At 36.0% G+C, this 22937-nt stretch overlaps 1 protein-coding gene across 7 annotated transcripts in view; it reads left to right on the plus strand.

The window, feature by feature from the left end:
- Positions 1-22937, plus strand: part of PCDH15 (protocadherin related 15) — a 1681754-nt gene that overhangs the window by 878368 nt on the left and 780449 nt on the right. For all 7 annotated transcript variants that reach the window (XM_087432193.1, XM_087432194.1, XM_087432195.1 and 4 more), the window contains one exon: positions 355-473. In XM_087432193.1, the coding sequence (XP_087288319.1) occupies positions 383-473 (91 nt within the window). In that variant the 5' untranslated portion in view covers positions 355-382. The remainder of the gene's footprint in view (positions 1-354; positions 474-22937) is intronic.

A 22937-nucleotide genomic window follows, 5' to 3' on the forward strand; every position in this document is an offset into this window, starting at 1 on the left:
TACCATCTTAATTGTTGTAGAACAACTAAACTGATTAACATTTGATTCACTCGCTGGGTCTCAATTTTAGAGAGAGTGTGGTTCTGATATTATCGGCATGTTAACTTCTCAATTTACTTACTGACAAAGTAAATAACAGAAAAAATTTCTTTCCTTAGAGATGACTTGCCTGTAAATTCATGTAGATAAGGTATTGCAGTGCATTAAACAAGTGTGTTACTTTGTTAATGGATGGCATGGTACAGGTAATTAACTATGAAGTCATTAAGGCTTTTCTATGCTATGACAGTTGTGTTCACCTATAACAGATTAATGAACTTGTCAAATGTGTCTTTCTCCCTCCTGTTATTTCAGATCGGCTTTGAGTGCAGTTTGACAGAAGATGTTACAGCATTTTTATCTCGGGAAATGGTTAGCTTCAGGGATTATCCTTGGCTCTCTCTTCGCAATCAGCTTGGGCCAGTATGATGATGGTAAGGCTGCTTTTAGTCTGACCTTTAGAGTTAGCCAGGATTTCTGTTATTAAATGGAAAATGAAACACACCACAGAAAATGAATAATGCTAATTTGTAGTTCATTTCTAAAGGTGAATATTTCCATGCAATAATTTACCTTAATTAAAATAATCTTACAAAAGCGGCATCCAATGTACTTTGTTTCTTAATAAGGATTGCAGTATGGTAGAAAATTCAACACAAGGTCTCTATTTGAACACTTACTCATTCTCACTAGGCAAATACTTAATTGCTATGAAAAAAGTAAACATTAAATTCTAGTTACTAACCCTTGAACAAACACAAACAGTGGTCTCAAATAAAGCTTAGCAATGTGAAAGATACCAAAATTTCCTATGAGAAAAGATCTCCAAAGGAGTCCAAAGTAGAAATCGTAAGTGATTTTATGTTAGCACTTTAATTGGGTATGTATTATTTCATCCCCCACTATTTTATTTGGAAAGAGTGAAAAAATGTAAAAGACTTGGCATTAGACTTTGTAAGTCATTTCCTACTAGTAAGTCAGTCACTTTAAAAAGATGTATTAGTCATCCAGCTCCTTAGAGACTATTTAACACATTACGTCTACAGTGGCCCAAACGTACCCATCTTAGATATTTTCATATTGGTGGGATCTGTCTTTGAATACCACATAATGAGAGTTGGGATATACATAATACTTTAAGTTTAAAGGAAGAAAAAAATGGACAAATATCCTCATCCTAGAACTCAAGAAAACTGAGTTTGGTATTTTTTTAATTTTTTAAAAATTTTGTTTCACTGTTTTTACTCGACATTTGTTCAACGTTCAGGGTACACAGGCGGTTTCCTGCCCTGGTTTATAGTTGCTGTTAGTGGCAGCAAAGAATGTGAATTTTTTTTGTGCTTTGCTTGGCTAAATTGAATGATCTGAAGATAGATGAATTAATTTGACTTTATCCCAAACAGTGTTCAAATTGTGCACATAGTAAGACATTCTCAGTCCTCCATAGTTAGAAAAACATGCCTCTTTTGGGATTTGCAGAATAATTCACAATATCAACTATTTTCATAAAGTCAACACCCTGAAAAGTTCTACTAATTAGCACAGTGTTTACTTCAAGTGCATCTGAATTTAATGTTCATGTCATTGCCATTTATGGAGATTGTGAATCTCCAGTCTAAAAACAAATTTTAAAAAAGTACTGTAACTGCTACTTTGAAGCAAAAATAAAAATCAAAGAAACTTAAAAGAGCATGGCTTTATATTAAAAGAATGCATTTTAAATTGTGCCCCAGGAATAGATGCCAAATCAGTGTTGATATTTTTTTATGTCACAAGACATTCTATTTTGATTCATATTTAGTGTTCACACTTAGCAAGGAAGGAGTTGCTGTCATTAGACATTCACAAACCCTGTACTTTTTAGCAATGTAATTGAGGATATCAGAGGAAATCACTCCTGGTTTAACCTGTAATGCTATAGATTGGTTTCCTTAATAAGCTCGTTGTAACTCTTAGTCTTTCTAAATGTGCTCGAATAGCCTCCAAAATAAGATTATCAAGTCACTGTTGGCCATCACATCAAACAGTCTGCTTTCTGGAGCAGAGTGCAGCTTCACACCCGCCATTGATAGTGTGCGGTAGGCTGCCCCCTGGAGTCCTGCGCGGTGAATGACTCCCCTACAGCCATGATTAGAAAGCTCTCTCAGTTCTCTCCCCCTCAAGGTAAGTGACTCAGTTCTTAAGACTGAAGGGATAGGAACTGTGGCAGAGAAATGTAAACTTTGTATAGTGTTTACTAGATATTTCTTTATTTTATGTGCTTTTCAGTATTCCTTCCATACTTGCATCCTCCAACGTGCCCCAGAGGTAATAACACAGTCTATTCCCTTAGGTACCCCCCAGGCCTTTACTTCTCTCAGGCTTCCCTCAGTTAGGGACTCTTGACATCACTTTTATTCAATTGTTCAGTTCTGTGTGACTGAAAATGGTTTGCATAGTTACTATTCTTTTTTGAATCCATATAAAATTGTGAGCCTCTACTATTCAGGAATGAAATCATAACTCAGTAAAGCATGGCTAACACACAAAATAACATTAAATTGGAATATGTGATAAGAATTTCTTGAAGGAATTTTTTTTTACCCAAGTGCTTGGGGCCACAGGTATGTGGTTAGATTGAAGGAAGACAACGGTGATGATCATAAGCATGATAGAAACATGAGAGAAGAAGTGAAAATGAAAAGTACAGTTTTGCCATAGATAATCCACTGGTTGGATTGGCCCATGATGATAGTTAACAACTAATTTACATACATAGTTAGGAGTTTCAGATAGAGAAAAATGAAGGAGAAAAATTTTAAACTACCCTAAGTCTATTAGTATAACAGTCTAGATTTTTCTTATATTAAAGAATAGGGTTCTTCTGGACTTTTAATTAAGAATAGTTTCCTGTGCTTTTCTATGCATTTCCTTACGTAGGCAAAAGGGAGTTGGAAGGAAAAAAATAGATATTGTTCACTTAATAAATACTTTATCCTGAAATGGAGTATTCTAGTATTACCCAAACATGTGAAGCTGCTTCTAAGAAAAATATATTGTATACTTATTATTTTTAATATTTTATAACAAATTTTTTTACTTGAGGACTTTGGCCAAATTTTCAGTCTTTTTATATTTCTCACTCAAATTGCTGGGATAATTTTTTAGATTCGGTAATAAAATTTGTACATGGCCTATTCCATAATGGACATTTCATTTGTTTGATCACTACATATCTAAGCAAGCACTAGTAACATAAGTGAGATTGATAATATTATATTCAATTTAAAAAGCCAGAATTTAGCTAATTGATAGAAAATTAGAAAACTAGATTTGTAGTTTATGGTGTCTTTCTCCTCCTCCCCATAAGAAAGCATTAGGATTGGTATTTTAGCTTATAGTTGAATGCATTACCAATCCTATCAATTTTATTTGAACGGGAACATGTGCCCTGATCCCAGATTGAGTGTGGGGAGCCTCCCATGAAGGAGGTCTCGTGGGAAGCAGAGGAAGCAGGGCCATCTGCTAAATTGTATGTTGTGTGGGATAAAAGACGTATAAAATAGATACCTTGTGCTGGGGGCCAGCCTGGTGGCATAGTGGTTAAGATCATGCACTCCACTTCAGTGGCTCAGGGTTCCTGGGCCGGGATCCCAGATGTGGATTCCAGGCACAGACCTACACACCTCTCATCAAGCCATGCTGTGGTGGCATCCCACATACAAAATAGAGGAGGATTGGCACAGATGTTAGCTCATGGCCAATCTTCCTCACCAAAAAAAAAAATATATATATATACATATACGTATATGTATGTATACATATACGTATATGTATATATAAAAATATACAGGGCCGGCCCCATGGCTTAGCGGTTAAGTGCGCGCGCTCCGCTACTGGCGGCCTGGGTTCGGATCCTGGGCACGCACCAACGCACCGCTTCCCCGGCCATGCCGAGGCCACGTCCCACATATAGCAACTAGAAGGATGTGCAACTATGACATACAACTATCTACTGGGGCTTTGGGGAAGAAAAAAATGAGGAGGATTGGCAATAGATCTTAGCTCAGAGCCGATCTTCCTCAGCAAAAATGAGGAGGATTAGCATGGATGTTAGCTCAGGGCTGATCTTCCTCACAAAAAAAAAAAAAAGACTGAAATCTCTATAAAAAATATACATAACTTGTTCTAACATATTATTCATAGTGAGGTAAATTAACTTGGTTAATTTACACAGGGTTTGTGTTTTTCTTTATTTTGTTTTGATTTTGAGGTCATGAATGAATGATAAAAGGGAGGGAGAGAGAGGAAGAAAGGAAAATGATATATGGGTAATAGGTATGTGTTATTTTTTATTATTTCCTATGCATTTTCAAATTGTCCATATTGAATGTATATTACTGCCATAATCAGATAGGAAAAATATTTGTTAAAAAAAAACTATGTACCATAACATTATGACTAATTTTGAAGCAAAATGTTAGTGTTAGAGGAATGTTAAAAAGATATGTGTGCCAGTGAGCATGTGTATCTGTGTGTTAGAGATAGAGAAAGAGAGAGAGAGAGAAAGAGAGATTCTCTAAGTGTGTGCAGACCATGAAACCCAACATGAATTTATTAAGGGAAGGGTTCTCCCTGACCACTCAAGCATTTAGCCTGGAAGCCAAAAATCTTTCATCTTGCCCTTGAGCTATTACATAAATTAGCACATATCTATGATGTGAATGGAGCCCTTACATAGTGCACAACCAAAGCAACTACATGAAGGGACCTTGTTTATAACCTCAAAATGTCACAACACTTCCTGAGGCCCAGTTCCCTGATAAATAATAACTCTCTGAAACTGAATTTTATACAGTTTAGCACAACATCTGACATATGGTCAATGTTCACTAAAAAAAAAAAAATTATTTTTATTGCTATTATTACTTATTATTTACAAATTATTATACTTCTTTTACATAAATTTACATATTCATTTATGAATGAGTACTTTGTGTTCCTGTGCACTGTATGTATATTCTTTCTTTATATCTTTCCAAATTTACCAAACACCTTGAAGCTTAACTTTGTTAAATTACATTTTATGCTTAAAAGTATTAATGACTGTACCCTTTCCTTGGAGAACTTACTGATTCACATGAAACTTTACGTGAAGTTTGAGGAACATTTACAGGTTCACTTTCATGCTTGTTGTAGATAATCCATGGAAAGTCAGTGATGAGATAGATATGTCAATCAATTAAAGGTGTAATCAAGTTCTAAGGTCTAATGCTAAAACCTGGAAACTTCATTTTTGTCAGTGCATCCAGAGGTCATGAAGTAGAGTGTCACTGGTTTATACTAATTCAACTTAGAAGAGAATGACATCCAAATTACAAGGCTGATAACAGAATTATAAGGGAAACATGACTACCCAATGAGCTGAATCACTTGTGTTTCTGAGCAAGATGTTTCTCCCCTTTGGATGTCATAAGTAGATATGGTGAAACAAACTTAATAGCTCTGCAAGAAGAATTCAATGATCTTAATGATTCAAGTTACCAGGCCGTCATAGACCGTCACATAGGGCACTGTTACACCTATACTGCCTTGAGGACTGCATACTCTATTTGTGAGACACTCACTGTTTCCCCTAGATCATGCAGGAAATCTTTTAAAAAATTCCTTATTCTTTGAGTTTGTTATTTCTAAGCTTAATGCAGGTTATCTTCATCTTAACGTTAACTTTCTCTGAACATAGTACAATGCAATAGTTTCTTTTGCCTCTGTTTCAGTTATAATTAAACTGAATTAAAGATGATTATTGGAGACTATATCTAAGTAATTTTCAATGAACTTGGTTGTCTCTAAAACTTCTTAATCCCTTGTTTAAATATGATTCTTAAAACAGTATACTTAGAAATAGAGCAAATATATTTGCGTACACACAGACACACACATATATATAGTACATCGATAATACACATTTTAGACAAAAATAAAACCATGTACAGCATAAATTGTTATGCAAATTTTTTATCTTAATATATTGTGGACATCTTTCCTTGTCTACCCTTTTCACTTATTCCATCTTACAGAGTGTATTTTTACTCTGAGAGGTTTAATTCAAGTTTTGTCGTTTTCCTTTCAGGCTGATTTAAAATCCTAAAGGTTTGTCTTTTCTTTTTTAAGCTTTATAAGCTATTAGATTTATATACATTGTCTAGATTACATTATTATGTGACTTTAGAATGGGATGACAAGAAAGAGCATTGTTACTCTCAATGCTTACTCCAATAAAACTTTCCTAAACAACTTAAATTGCATCTCCAGATGAAAGTTGGGCTGTGTCCTCTTTTTTAGGTTGTACCCACACTTGCATTTCTTGTCTCTTTTCTGAAGGTGGGTAATCTTGTGGATCCTATACCCTCAAAGTGGGTTTAGTTTTAAAGCAAAGATTTGAAAGCATATATCTTTTCTTGTTTCAGCAACAATTTCCCGCTAAGCAAGTTCAGAAATATAAACTCGGTAACTTCTCTAAGCTCTGACCTTGTGCCTAGAATGATTACTTCAATAGCTTTTGTAAACTCTAATAATAGGCTCACTCAAAACTTATCTGCACATCCTGGAAGGCCAGAGAGCTAAAGAACCATAAAAAAAATAAACTCTGATAAACAGAAGACCAATTATTGTACTTAGAAGATTCTCTCTCCACTGCACAGGCGCGCGCGCACACACACACACACACACACACACACACACAAAGAGGTTATTTCCAAGGTAACTTAGAATAGCAAAGTATTGTTACTTCAGATACTCTCATTTGTCCTGTTGAGACATGGAAAAGAAGCAAAAGGTCTAAATCAGTGTCCAAGCAATGCAGATAAAATTAATGATAACTGGTAAGGTGGGTACTTCCCTTGGTGTTTGAACAACCTGAAAAATTTGAACCCAATGAAAGATAAAATGCTCACATCCTCATTGCATGAGAAGGCAGAACTCATTTTAAATGTCCTTAATAGAAATTGAAATTGATCAAAAATGTAATTCCAATCCTGCTTGGCTCTGAGTCATCAATGACTCATACGACTCATAATAGAGTGGCTTTCTTAGTTGAGTCTTTTCCTGTCAAATCTCTATACTTGTTACCACCACTTCTTCACCAATTCCCTTGAGCTCTGCAATTTGGTTTTTCTCACAACTCTATTAAAACTGCACTCTCTAAGGCCTCCAATGACTATTTTCTTGCACAAATCCTATAATTTTCTAGCATTTCAGCAAACAGCATTATTGATCTTCCTTTCTGCAACTTTCTTTTTCTCAGAGGTTCTTTGTACTGACTTTTTCTGATTGTCTACATATCAGACTTCTCCATCTTCCTGGTGAATATTCTACCTTTTCCTATTCTATGATTTCCAATTTGTCCCACTTTTGTTTATAATTCCATAAGGAGCCATATTGTATAATAAGCAAATTTGGATATTTTCTGATATTTAAACAAGGTCCTCTCCTTTGTCTTTTTATATTCCCTCTAACTTCCCTTGTACAATACATTCATGTAACTGCATACCCACTGCATATATTATTATTTTTTTCCTAGTGTGCATTTTCAATTCTCTATAGAACATTTATTTAGTTACTATTTTATTGAATATCAACTCTGGGAAAAATATTAGGGAAACAAAAATGAGGCAGTCCTTTCATTTAAGTATAATAAGGAGAAAGTTAATCAATACAGTGTGATCTACATAATAACAGAGTTATGTACAGTGTATGTGTTTTTGGAGAATAATAAATGGAAAATCTGCCAAAGAATTTGGGGTAGAGATAGTGAGAAAATGTTTGCAGAACAAATTTTGAGTTTTCAAGTTAAGGGACTTAAGGAGCATGTGAAAATTTTAGGAAAACTGAAAAATATCAACTTGGTGTTCTGATTTAAGATGTATACAGATACCTCTGTACAGCATTGAGGATTGTACATGCTATTTTATGACCTCATTCAGGGAATGTTAGCCATTAAAATATCCAAAGATAACCAAACAACATGTACTTGGTTGTGATCACTGTCTATCCAAGGCTCATTTATCAGCTTGTCTCCTTCATGGAACTCCAACTAACAGCAATCGCATCCCTCTGTATCTGTCTCTGTCTCTCCCTTTGTCTCCAGCTCTCTGTCTGTCTGTCTGTCTCTGTTTCTGTCTGTGTCATACCCCTAGAAGCTGTTGCTTAATTGCTTGTAGTGCTCATTTTTTTGTAATTGATTGTATTTAATACTTTCCCATATACTATTAACAGGTGTTCCTACATATTTCATACACATCATTCCCACATATTCAACAAGTTTCTAGAAATCATGAATCATATCAATGTGTATTTTATGTGCAAATAGCATCTCTTTATAATAACCAGTAACATTTTTTTATCACTTATTAACTAAGCCCTCCATATAGATTATTTAATCTTCACAAGAACTCTCTGAGGTCCTTGTGATTATAATAATAGTCACATACAATTTCACTACCATTATGCCTCATTTATACATCAGGAAACTGTAGATGCACAGAGAGGTTAAGTTACTTTCTCCTTGTGATATTAATCCCTCTATTAAGTGGCAAAGCTGAGACCAAACCCATTGTCTCAGCTCCACATGCAACAACCACATGCTTTGCTATTATAGTATGACATCAAGATCTTAACCTTTCCTTCCAGATTTTACTCAAATTCTACTTATTCCTTGACACTAATTTTTTCATTATTATTTGATATTGTTACTAATGACACTCAATCAAAATTAAATAAGGAGAAGTTGGTAAAAGGTACAGACTTCCAGTAATAAGACAAATAAATTCTGGGGATCTAATGTACAGCCTGGTGACTACAGTTAGTAATACTGTATTACATACTTGAAATTTGTAAAGAGAGTAGATCTTGTGTTCTCATCACACTAAAAAAGAAAAAAAAATGGTAACTATGTGAGGTGATGGATGTGTTAATTAACTTTATTGTGATAATCATTTCACAATGTGTAAGTATCAAGCCATTCATTGTACACCTTAAATATATACAATTTCTATTTGTCAATTGTACCTCAATCAAGCTGGAAAAAATTAAAGTCCATCTTCCCCTTTATATTATAACGTGTCATATAATGTCTGTTTTTATGTTTGGATTATAAATTCCTGAAGACAGAGACTATCTCATTTGCTTTTGTTTCCCTCAGCACCTGGCAGAATGACCCAATTAGTGGTTATTGAAATAAGTAAGCATTGAATAAAAAAAATAGATTGAGAGATGAAATGTCTCCTTTAACAATACAGGAGCAAGTTGGTGAGCTTCTCATTTAGAAAAGCCTTTGTAGAAAACTCAGACTGAATCCGTCTTTTCTTCAGGTGTACTTCCTGTCTTTCTTTTTCTGATTATCAGCTGCTGTTCTGGGCATTTGTTCATAATGTCAGTGGATCACACTGCCACGATTGTTCCTGAGATTAGCAGCCCAGTCCATGCTACTAATCTTCCCTGCTTTTGTAGGATCCTGTATGCTCCTCAGGGCTGCTCAGCGAGACTGCTCAGTGATGACTGCTCAGCTACTTGGAGTTTATTAAGTATCTTTATTGAACAATTGGTATATTGATGAGAGCTGTTCTGGCTTACCCTTCGATAACATGTGAAAAGGACAATGCTACCTCAGTCATCAATATTTTATGTGGGTATATCCAGGATTTACCCACAGTTGGTCTATTGGATACATAGAATGCAATTCTGATGAAATCTCCATAGGGAAAAATATACAGCATTTTAAAGGTATACTAATAACGCTTTATACTCATTATTTTCATTCATTCATTCATTCATTAGGTATAGAAAGCATACGTAACATCTATTATGTGCACATCAATTTTCTAATAAGTATAGCTAACATTTATTGAGTGATTTCTATGTGCTAAACACCTTACACATACTACACACTCTACTCACATTGCATATTTATATATAATATACATAATATATATATCATTACATTTCAGTTACACAAGCTTACGTAGTTTTATACAAATGTTTTTAAGTGGCTACTAGGTGTCAAGCCCTGTTCTAGGTGTTGCGGATGTAACAAACAACAAATAGACAAAAGTCCTCATCTATCTGGGGTTTCTTTTTATTGGAGGGAGACAGAAAATAATCCAAATCAATAAGAAAATTATGTAGTGTGTTAGTATGTGAAAGGGGTTATGTGAAAAAAATAAAGCAGATAAAAGGGAAAAGAAATACTGGGGGAAATACAATTTAAAACAGCATAGTGTAGGAAGGACTTACTGAGGAGGTACCCTTTGAGCAAAACTTTGAAGAGGATGAGGGGAAAAGCCATGTAGATTCCTAGGGGAAGTGCATTGAAGACAGAGGGAACAGTGAGTGAAAGGGCCTTGAGATGGGGGCATGCTAAGGTGTTTAAAGAACACAGTCTTGCAAGCAACCTATGGTGGGTGAGATGTGAGCTGAGTGAGGCAGAGAGGGCAAAGAAATAGATCAGAGAGATGATAGGGGAAGCAGATGGTGCAAGGCCTTGAAGGCAATTGTAAGGCCATTGTCTTTTTTTCTGAGTGAGAACGAAAGCTACCGGAGTGTCTCAAGCAGAGAAGTGAAAAGATTTCACTCTAGTTTTAACAAAATTGCTTTGGCCCTAGTGTTGAGATTCAGTAGTCAGGATCGGGTGACCACTGAGAAATTTGTTAACAATATTCAAGGCAGAAAATACAGATAGCTTAGACCAGGTCTTCATGGCAGAGGTGGTAAAAATGGTTGACTGTGGATGTATTTTGAAGGGATATCCAACAGAATTTGCCAGTGCGTTGGATATAGGGAAGACAAAAAATAGCATTTAAGGTTTATTATCAATGTATTTGGTCTAACCATCAGGAGAGACTGAATGATTAACCTCATCAAAGGAATCAATGTAGTTAGAACTGGGCCATAAAAATACAGTCCAGGAAGAATCAAAAAGGATATTGATCTGGAGACGGTTAATGAGAGGAAAACCAGGAGAGAGTGGTTTACTAAAAGCCAAAAGAGGAAAGCATCTCAAAGGGAAAGTGATCAGCTGTGTCAAGTCTGATCAAGTAAGGTGAAGTGTGAGACCTGAATATTGAATTAGCAATGTGGTGCTCATTCCTGACGTAGACAGGAATAGTTGTGATGGAATCTTGAAGGTGGAAGTTTGTAGTGGTTTTAAGAGAGAGTGGAGGAAGAGGAAAAGTAGGCAGTTTGAAGATATAATATGCAAAGTGTTTTTTTTCCTTTCTTCTTTTTTCTCTTTCTTTTAATCAAGGTGACAGTATTAATAGAGAAGCAAGAGTAAGGTTCAAGAATATATACCCCACCTCATGTCCCAGTAACATAAGGATATGATAAAACAACCACCACCTATGAGAGGGCTGCAGAAAAAGAGCATCTTCTGGGAAGAGCCAGATTTCTTGTAGAGCAAGAAGAAGAAAGGAATGTTCAGCAAAGCATATGTTCTCTTATTTAATCTTTACTAAAATACGAGATAAACTCTAAGTTCACTAAAATCCCATGAGATAAATTATTCCTATTTTCCAGATGAGGAAACTGAAGCTTTAAAGATATCAAGCTGTCTTGCTTAAGGTCACAAAGTGAGCCATGATCCTAGCTCAGGCAGCCTGGCTCAAGCTGACACAGTCTTAACCACTATATCTTATAGCCTTAGTACAAAGTACTACAGGACTCATGAAAGTGCAATACCATGGACCCTGATCCATGGGACCTTAGGAGAATGATGGAAGCTATAATCAATTCCTATTATATGATGTCCATTTATTCAATATGTATTTATTAACATTTCTTGTATGCCAATTTTTTGCTAAGTTCTGGGGATGCAAATATAAATAAGATACACTTTTTGACCTTATGAATGCTAGAGCCTAGTTCATATGAAACATTAGCAAAAGGGACAAATAGAGATTACAAATATATATCATTATACTGTAGATTGTGAGGGGCTGAAGTTAAGAGGTTGTCATTTATGCTGCCTACCTAGAAGTGTGTTAAAGTTTGTGCCAGTTGTAGTTAGTCATAGAAAGATTTTTAGAATGAGATGCTTTTGAGTTGCTTGGAAAATGAGTGAGGAGCTACATTAGATTCAAACTTGATACATTATAAATTCATATGTGTGGTCAAAGCAAAAGGGAACATGAGAGATTAATAGATGATAAAGCATTGGTACTGTGTGGAGATGAAAGATTATCTATGGCATTGTAGTTGAAGCATGAACTTTGGAATTGGGTGGATCTTTTTCAAATCCTGGCAAAATCAATATATGATTTTTGATGAGTTATATAATTTCTCTAAGAATCAGATCTCCATCTGTTAAACAAGGAAAATAACAACTCTGATCTAGATTGCTTTTAGGATTAACTGACATTATGCATGTAAATTGCTTAGCATGCTTTCTAGCATATAGGAAATGATAAATCTATATTTCTTGGTATATTATAATAATTGTTACTATTTGCAAATTAAAATAAGGTAGGCAATATTTTCTCATCATTAATCAATATTTCTTTAGGTTTTCTTTGTCTGAAAACTTTTACACAAATACAATCACACACTATATATTAAATTGACCACACCTTTCTTAGACTATACCATCTAGATACTTCTTTCCGTGTACTATAATTCTTTGTATGATTTTCTGCCCATCTAGCCTGTGAATTTCTCAGCTGCATTTATTAAGGTATCTGGCATAGAATAGAAACTTAGTAATCATTTGGTATCTGTACTTTTTCTATTTTTTTCTATCTCATTTTCTCTACCTCCTTCAACTTTTCATCAATTTTCATTAGTTCCTTCTTGTATAATGGAACTTCCTTTTGTTTCTTCATATTACTCTTTCTTCACTCATTTGTGTGTGTTTCTCTCATCACTTTATTCTTCTCACTTTTTTTCATATGTTTCACCCAACCTCTCTTCTATTCTCATTTTTCTCTTTCCTGTTTCTTTGTCTTGTCTTTTCTCTCTCTCTCTCTAGGAGAACTTGCTCAACTCTTATTATCTTTCTGCACCCCTTTAGCTAATTTAAATTCTAGAAAGTCCAGTCACTTCATGTTTTTAACTGCTGAGTCTACTTTAAAAAGGCAATCTTAACCAGACTTTTAGCCTCCCTTGTTACAGAAAGGAATTAGGATAGCACTTTAGACAAAAGAAAAAGAAATCCCAGAGTACATTCTTATAATATAAAATTCCCAGAGTGCCAACACACACGTATTTCAATACCTCTAAAGCTTCCTTCCATAATCAAATGAGAAGCACTTTAAGGGAGATGCCATCCAATTTCCTTCCCAATGATAGTGAAGTCTGAAAGATTTTCAATATATTCTCTAAATTTCTAAGATTTAAATTCAAACGAGGACCTTTGTCAAATAGCATTTATTAAATATCAGTTCCATGGGAGTTCATTTGAATACATAAGGTGAGATATATTCCCCGAAAAAGAAAACTAGAAGGAATATTGTCCAGTAAAGTACTGACACTGCCTGACCCGAGCCAGTGCGTGCAGTGTGTATTTATCACTGAGAGCTCCCTGGATCCATTAAACCTGATAGAGCAGTCCCTCTCTCCAGCCAGTTTAAATGTGGTTTTTGAGAGCAGGTAGACAAAAGTGTGACATTTGAAGACAATCATGATGTGTTTTTGTTTGTGGTACATTAACTGCTTCATTCCACAGCATAAACAAAAAATACACAGAGAGGCTAACTCATATATTAAAAGCAGTAAGAAAATCAGCTTCTGTTTCCTGAAAATTCTTTAAGAGTTTTCTGAGTGCAATGACCATGCTAATGTTAAAATATGTGTTATGCAAATATTCTTGCAAAGAAACTCTGTAATTCTGGATTTTCTACTAGTCCTTCCCCATCACTATAGAAGATTAATGGAAGTAACGATTGGCCAGTGAAGGAATTGCTAATAAGAATAACTAGAGTGCCCGGCCCCGTGGCTTAGCGGTTAAGTGTGCGCACTCCGCTACTGGCGGCCCAGAGTTCGGATGTCTGGCGTGGACCGACGCACCGCTTCTCCGGCCATGCTGAGGCCGCGTCCCACATACAGCAACTAGAAGGATATGCAGCTATGACACACAACTGTCTACTGGGGCTTTGGGGAAAAAAAGGATGAGGATTGGCAATAGATGGTAGCTCAGAGCCGGTCTTCCTCGGCAAAAAGAGGAGGATTGGCATGGATGTTAGCTCAGGGCTGATCTTCCTCACAAAAAAATAAATAAATAAAATAAACACAGAAATCTTCTTTAAAAAAATAAATAAGAAGAACTAGAAACTGGAAGGGGTTCAAGGTGGTGGCATAGGAAGTGCCTGAACTTACCCCTCCTCACATGGACACAACAAATATATAGCTACATATGGATCAATTCCCCCTGAAAAGAAACAGAGCTAGCAGAACACCTGCTCCACAACAAAGGATATAAAGGACCGCATCAGGATGGGTAGAGAGCAGAGAAACACTCTGGCCAAATACCTCACCCCCCGTGTGGCAGAGGCACATAATAGAGAGGGATCTCACTAGAGGGGCACTTCTCCTGGAGAAGTGAGGAGTTGGTGCCCCACATGAGGCACCCCAGCCCCTGGAATCTACACCAGAAAGAATGAGCCCCTAAAATGCCTGGCTTAGGAACCAACGAGGCTGATGGCTAAGGGTCCCTAAGTGCTATGGGAAAGGGAAATTGCCCCCTTAAACGTCTCGCATGTGGTCTCCCTAGCCCTGAGACCCAGCAAAATAACAGCAGTTTGAAAAGTACGGAGACAACAGGTGAGTGAGAGTCATTTGCTAATCTGAAAATATCTGCTGGAGGGGCAGGGAATGGTGGAAACACTTCCTGGGGACAGAGGCACTGTTGGACACCGTTGTCGTGCTCCCTATCTAACCTGCCAGCTCAGGCAGGAGAGCTCAGACATGGGGGCAGGCAAGCAGTTGTGGCACTATCCTGCTGCCTTGCCAAACCCAGAAAGGTATGGCAGTTGCAGCACTCTCTCACTTTCTGACCAGGACAGGCCAGTGAGAACAGTCGCAGCATTCTCCTGCTCCTTAGCTGAAGTCTGTGAGGGCAGGTGGCTGTGACACTCCTCCTCCCCCAGGCCAGGGCTGGAAAGTGCCAGCAGTAGAGGCAGTAACCCACTCCCAGACTAAAGCCAACATGACACTCTCCTGCCCCTGCTGACAAGCATGAGCAAGCCTCACCCCTACACGGAGCAAGCCCCACCCCCTATACTCTCAAGCTCCCTGGCTAACTCCAGCAGGCCTGGGTAATCCACACAGAGGACAACACTTGATTGCCTAGACCTGGTGGTGAGAGAGGCTTGCATTTCTGAGCTCCATGGGACTGTAACAATCAGAAAGACAGTTCTTACAGGCCACTACTCCCAGGGCATTGCACGGACAACAGACTGAAACACAAGCCCAGTTTTCCTGTGAAAAAGGTCTATTTACTTAGCCTGGAGCTTCCATCCTGAGGGACAGGCTTCAGGTTTCCCACACATCTAGAGGCTAAGGAGGTCCTCCTAGGGAACACAAGCAGCAAGATACCATTCTTGCTCACCCCTTTGACCTTGCTACAGCTCAGGAGACTCCCCAGAAAGAAGCTTATTTACTCATCAGGAGCCCCCATATTTGCAACTGTTATCCAGGGGCACCTCTAGATCTGCTGGTCTGAAGGCCAGCAGGGATTACGGTTTTGGCCCCATAGAACTGTATGTATTTGCATACTTGAAAAGCTTCTGCCTGAGGATCTGGTTTCCAATCAGCCTTAATCTAGGTGCTAAATGAGATTACTCCCTTTGTAACACTAACAGGTCTTGGCACACCCTCAACAACAGGGACATATTAAGAATAAATCAAGTGGTTTAGACAACCACAAAAGTTCAAGAGACAACCAAGAGCTAGGGCAGGGTTGAATGGGAAGGATCATCACCTACACAAGGCCACATCTTCAAGACTGAGAGAGGTAGCAGTTTCCCCTAATACATAGAAACAAAGACAGAGAGCCAAGCAAAATAAAAAAAACAAAGAAATATGCTCCAAACAAAGGAAAAAGACAAAACCTCAGAAAAAGAGCTTAATTATATGGAGATAAGTAATCTACCCAATAAAGAATTCAAAGTAATGGTTATAAGGATGCTCACCAAACTCAGGAGAAGAATGGATAAGCATAGTGATAAATTCAACAAAGAGTTAGAAGATATAAGAAAGAACCAACCAGAGCTAAAGAATAAAATAACTGAGATGAAAACCACACTAGAGGAAATCAACAGCAGATTAGATGATACAGAAATATGGATCATAAGCTGGAAGACAGGGTAGTGGAAATCACACAAGGAGAACAGCAAAAAAGAAAAAAGAATTTAAAAAAATGAGGATAGTTTAAGGGACCTCTAGGACAACATCAAGCCTACTAACATTTGCATTATAGGTGTCCTAGAAGGAATAGAAGGAGTGAAAGGGGCAGAAAAAATATTTGACGAAATAATGACTGAAAACTTCCCTAATTTGAGGAAGGAAACAGACATCCAGGTATAAGAAGCACAGAGAGTCTCAAACAAGATGAACCCAAAGAAATCCAAACCAAGACACAGTATAATCAAAATGTCAAATGTTAAAGTTAAGGAGAGAATCTAAAAAGCAGTAAGAGAAAAACAACTAGTCACATAGAAGGGGACCCCCCCCCCCATAAGACTGTCAGCTGATTTTTCAGCAGAAACTTTATGGGCCAGAAGGGAATGGCATGATGTATTCAAAGAATTGAAAGGAAAAAACTTAGAACCAAGAATGCTCTACCTGCCAAGGTCATCATTCAGAATTTCCCAGACAAGCAAAAGCTAAAGTTGTTCACCACCACTAAACTGGCTTCACAAGAAATGTTAAAGGGACTTCTTTAAGTGGAAAACAAAAGGCCATAGCTAGAAATAAGAGAATATATAAAGAAAAAGCCTCACTGGTAAAGGCAATTATATAGTAGAGGTAGTGAATAAACCACTTATAATACTAGTATGAGGTTAAAAGACAAAAGTAGTAAAATCAACTATAACCACAAGAAGTAGATAAGGGATACACAAATAAAAAGTTGTAAAATATGATGTCAAAAACATAAACTGTGGGAGGGGGGAGTAAAAATGTAGAGCCTTTAGAATCTGTTTGCACTTAAGTGACTTTCAACTTAAAATAGACTGCTACATGTATATAGATTGTTATATATGAACCTCATGGTAACCACAAACCAAAAACTTATAATAGATACACAAAAAAATAAAGAGAAAGGAACTCAAACATAACACTAAAGAAAGCTATCAAACCACAAGGGGCGACAGCAAGAGAAGAAGAAAGGAACAGAGAAGAACTACAGAACCAACTAGAAAATAATGGCAATAAGTACATACCTATCAATAATTACTTTAAATGTAAATGGACTAAATTCTTCAATCAAAAGACATAAGATGACTGAATGCATAAATAAAAAAGACCCATCTATATGTTGCCTATAAAAAACTCACTTCAAATCCAATGACACACACAAACTAAAAGTGAAGGGGTAGAAAAAGATATTTCATGCAAATAGAAACAAAAAGAAAACTGGAGTAGCAATACTAATATCAGAAACAATAGGCTTTGAAATAAACACTGTAACAAAAGACAAAGAAGGGCATTACATAATGATAAAGGGGTCAATTCAACAAGAGGATATAACAGTTGTAAATGTTTATGCACCTAACATAGGAGCACCTAAATATACAAAGTAAATGTTAATAGACATAAAGGGAGAAAATGACAGTAATACAATAATATTAGGCGACTTTCATACCCCACTTACATCAAAGGATAGATCATCCAGACAGAAAATAAAAAAGGAAACATAGGCCTTAAATGGCACACTAGAACAGATGGACTTAATAGATATATATAGAACATTCCATCCAAGAACTGCAGAGTACACATTCTTTTCAAGTGTACATAGAACATTCTCAAGATTGGATCACATGTTAGGCCACAAAACTAGTCTCAATAAATTTAAGAAGATTGAAATTATATCAAGTATTTTTTCCAACTACAAAAGTATGAAACTAGAAATCAATTACAAGAAGAAAACCGGAAAATCACAAATATGTGGAGACTAAACAACATGCTACTAAACAACCAATGGGTTGATGAAGAAATCAAAGAAGAAAACAAAAAATACCTTGAGACAAATGAAAATGGAAACACAAATTTCCAAAATCTATGAGACACAGCAAAAGGAGTTTTAAGAGGGAAGTTCATAGCAATACAGGCTTATCTCAAGAAACAAGCAAAATCTAAAATAAAAAATCTAACTTTGTAACTAAAGGAACTAGAAAAACAAGAACAAACAAAGCCCAAAGTTAGTAGAAAGAAGGAAATACTGAAGATCAAAGTGGAAATAAATGAAATGGAGTCTAAAAAAAAAAACAATAGAAAAGATCAATGAAACTAAGAGCTGGTTCTTTGACAAGATAAACGAAATTAACAAACTTTTAGCTAGACTAACCAAGAAAAAAAGAGAAAGGGCTCAAAAAAAATAAAATCAGAAATGAAAGAGGAGAAGTTACAACTGATATCACAGAAACACAGAAAAATCATAAGAGACTACTGTGAACAATTATATGCCAACAAATTGGGCATCCTAGAAGAAATGGATAAATTCCTAGAAACATACAGTCTTCCAAAACTGAATCAAGAAGAAACAGAAAATGTAAATAAACCAGTTGCTAGTGTAGTTGGCTCTCTGTATCCATGGGTTCCACATCCATGGATTCAACCAACCATGGATCAAAAATATCCATATGGTCATGCACTGCATAATGATGTCTTGGTCAACAAAAGACTGTGTATATGGTGGTCCCATAAGATTAGTACCATTTAGCCTAGGTTTGTAGGAGGCTATACCATCCAGATTTGTGTAAGTACACTCTATGTTGTTGGCACAATGACAAAATCACCTAATGAGCATTTCTCAAAATGTAACCCCATCATTATGAGATGCATGATTGTATACTATATTTTTGATCCATGATAGGTTGAATCTGTGGATCCAAAACCTGAAAATAGAAAGGGCTGACCATAGGGACCTTAGCATCTGTGGATTTTGGTATCTGTGGGGGGTCCTGGGACCAATCCCCTGCAGATACTGAGGGATGACTATAATGAAATTGAATCAGTAATTGAAGAACTTTCAACAAACAAAAGTCCATGATCAGATGGCTTCACAGGTGAATTCTACCAAACATTTAAAGAAGAGTTAATACCGATCCTTCTCAAATTATTCCAAAAATCAGAGGAAGGAATGCTTCCAAACTCATTTTATAAGACCAGCATTACCCTGATACCAAAAGAAGACAGAGACACCAGAAAAAAAGAAAATTCCAGGCCAATATCCATGATGAACATAGATGCAAAAATCCTCAACAAAATATTAGCAAACTGAATTCAACAATACGTTAAGAGGATCATATGCCGTGATTGAGTGGGATTTATCCCAGGGATGCAAGGATGATTCAACATCCATAAATCAATCCACATGATAAACCACATTAACAAAATGAAGAATGAAAATCATATGATCATCTCCATAGATGCATAAAAAGCATTTGACAATATTCAACATTCATTTACAATAAAAACTCTCAACAAAGTAGGTATAGATGGAACATACCTCAACATAATCAAGGCCTTATATGACAAACCCACAGCTAACACCATACTCAAAGGTGAAAAGCTAAAAGCTTTCCCTCTAAGATCAGGAACAAGACAAGGATGCCCACTATTTCTACTTTTATTCAACATAGTATTGGAAGTCCTAGTCAAAGCAATTAGGCAAGAAAAAGAAATAAAAGTGATCCAAATTAGAAAGGAAGAAGTAAAACTGTTATTATCTGCAGATGACATGATACTATGTATAGAAAACCCTAAAGACTCCAGCAAAAAACTATTAGAACTAATAAATGAAATCAGTTAAGTTACAAGATATAAAATTAAAATATGGAAATCAGTTGCATTTCCATACACTAATAACAAATTATCAGAAAGAGAAATTAGGAAAACAATCCCATTTACAATTGCATGGAAAAGAATAACATACCTAGGAATAAATTTAACCAAGTAGTTGAAAGACTTGTACTCTGAAAACTATAAGACATTGATGAAATAATTGAAGATGACACAAATAAATGGAAATACATACGATGCTCATGGATTGGAAATATTATTATCGTTAAAATGACCATACTACCCAAAGCAATCTACAGATACAATGCAATCCCTGTCAAAATACCAATGGCATTTTTTCACAGAACTAGAGTAAATAATCCTAAAATTTGTATGGAACCACAAAAGACCCCAAATAATCAAAGCAATCTTGAGAAAGAACAAAGCTTGAGGTATCATGTTCTCTGATTTCAAACTATACTACAAAGTTATAGTAATCAAAACAGTATGGTACTTGCATAAAAACAGGCGCACAGATGAATAGAATTGAATAGAGAGCCCAGAAATAAACCCACGCATATATTGTATTTAATCTATGACAAAGGAGGCAAGAATATACAATGGAGAAAAACAGTCTTTTAAATAAATGGTATTGTGAGAACCGGGGAGCTACATGCAAAAGAATGAAACTAGACTACTATCTTATACCATATACAAAAATAAATTCAAAATGGATTAAAGAATTTAATATAAGACCTGGAACCATAAAATTCCTAGAAGAAAACATAGGCTCTTCACTCTTTGACATTGGTCTTAGTAATTTTTTTTGGACCTGACTCCTCAGGCAAGGACAACAAAAGAAAAAGTAAACAAACGGGACTACCTCAAACTAAAAAGCTTTTGCATGGTGAAGGAAATCATCAACAAAATGAAAAGGCAACCTACTGAATGGGAGAGGATATTTGCAAATCACATATCCAATAAGGAGTTAATATTCAAACATATAAAGAATTTTTACAACTTAATATCAAAAAATCAAATAACTTGATTAAATAATGGACAGAGATGGGGCCAGCCCAGTGGCATAGTGGTTAAGTTCGCTCACTCTGCTTCAGCAGCCCGAGGTTCGCATGTTTGGATCCTGGGCAAAGACCTACGTACTGCTTATCAAGCCATGTTGTGGCAGGCATCCCACATATAAAGTAGGGGAAGATGGGGACAGATGTTAACCCAGGGCCAATCTTCCTCAGCAAAAAGAGGAGGACTGGCAACAGATATTTTATTATTTCACACACAAAAAAAATGGGCAAAGGACTTGAATAGACATTTTTCCAGAGAAGACATAGAGACGGCCAACAGGTAGATGAGAAGATGCTCAACATTATTAACCATCAGGGAAATACAAATCAAAACCACAGTAAGATATCACCACACACTGGTCAATATGGCTATTATCAAAAAGACAACAAATAGCAAGTATTGGCAAGGATGTGGAGAAAAGAGAACTCTTGTGCACTGTTGGTGGGAATGTAAATTAGTGCAGCCACTATGGAAAACAGTATGAAGATTCCTCAAAAAATTAAAAATAGAACTACCATGCAATCCAGCAATTCCGCCTCTGGGTATTTATCCAAAGGAAATGAAAACAGTAATTTTAAAATACCCTTATGTTCATTGCAGCGTTATTTATGATAGCCAAGGTACGGAAGCAACCTAAGTGTTCATTTATAGATGAATAGATAAAAAGAGGTGGTATATATATACAATGGAATATTATTTGGCCATAAAAAAGAGTGAAATCTTGCAATGTGCAACAACATGAATGGACCTAGAAGGTATGATGCTAGGTGAAATAAGTCAGGCAGAGAAAGACAATTACCATATGACTTCACTTACATGTGGAATCTAAAAAACAAAACAAACGAGCAAACAAAACAAAGGAAAAATAGACTTATAGATACAGGAAACAAACTGGTGGCTACCAGAGGAAGGAGGGGTTGGAGAGCAGGTGGAATAGGTGAACGGGATTGACAGGTATAAACTTCTAGTTATAAAATAAATAAGTCATGGGGATATAATGTACAGCATAGGGGATATAGTCATTAATCTTGTAATAACTTTGTATGAGGACAGATGGTAACTAGACTTATCATGGTGATCATGTCATAACCTATATAAATATTGAATCACTATGATGCACACTTGAAACTAATATGATATTGTATATAGTTATACTTCAATTAACAAAAAAAAAAGAATAATAGAAACTTATGAGAAAGCATTTTGAAAACAGTTCAAGAGGTTCAACCACGTGTCCTACCAGGGGAGTGTCAACTAGTGGTATTAATTAAGCTTTGAAAATAACTGAATCTCATTCAGAATTATATGTTTATATGATTTCTACATTCACATTTCGAATGGAAGTTTTTTTGGATCTATACCAAATTACAAAGGTATATTGCTCTAACAAAGAAAAAAGTCTGTAAATTTAAAAAATATGTGACATACTTTCTTTAATTAAAGATGTATAATAATAAATGAATTTCAAAAGTATGTACAAAGGTAAAATGATATTCTAACCTCAGAGAATCTCAAAATAGAAGCTATAGACTCTCTTCTCATAATGCTATATGTATGCCAAGTTTGGCAACACATGTATTTGAATATATTAGCAAATTATATTAATCAGTTGGATTCTATTGCAGAATTTCATTACAGTCATACACCACTTAATAATGGGGTTACATTCTGGAAAATGTGTCTTTGGACAATTTTGTTGCTGTGCAAACATCACAGAGTGTACTTACACAAACTTACACAAAACTTACACAAGCCTACTACACTCGTAGGCTATATGGTACTAATCTTATGGGACTACCGTCATACATGTAGTCCATCGTTGACTGAAACATCATTCTTGGTGCAAG

Source organism: Ceratotherium simum, chromosome 6 (assembly GCF_057802395.1).
Source record: "Ceratotherium simum simum isolate JZ-2026a chromosome 6, ASM5780239v1, whole genome shotgun sequence".
Classification (NCBI taxonomy): domain Eukaryota; kingdom Metazoa; phylum Chordata; class Mammalia; order Perissodactyla; family Rhinocerotidae; genus Ceratotherium; species Ceratotherium simum.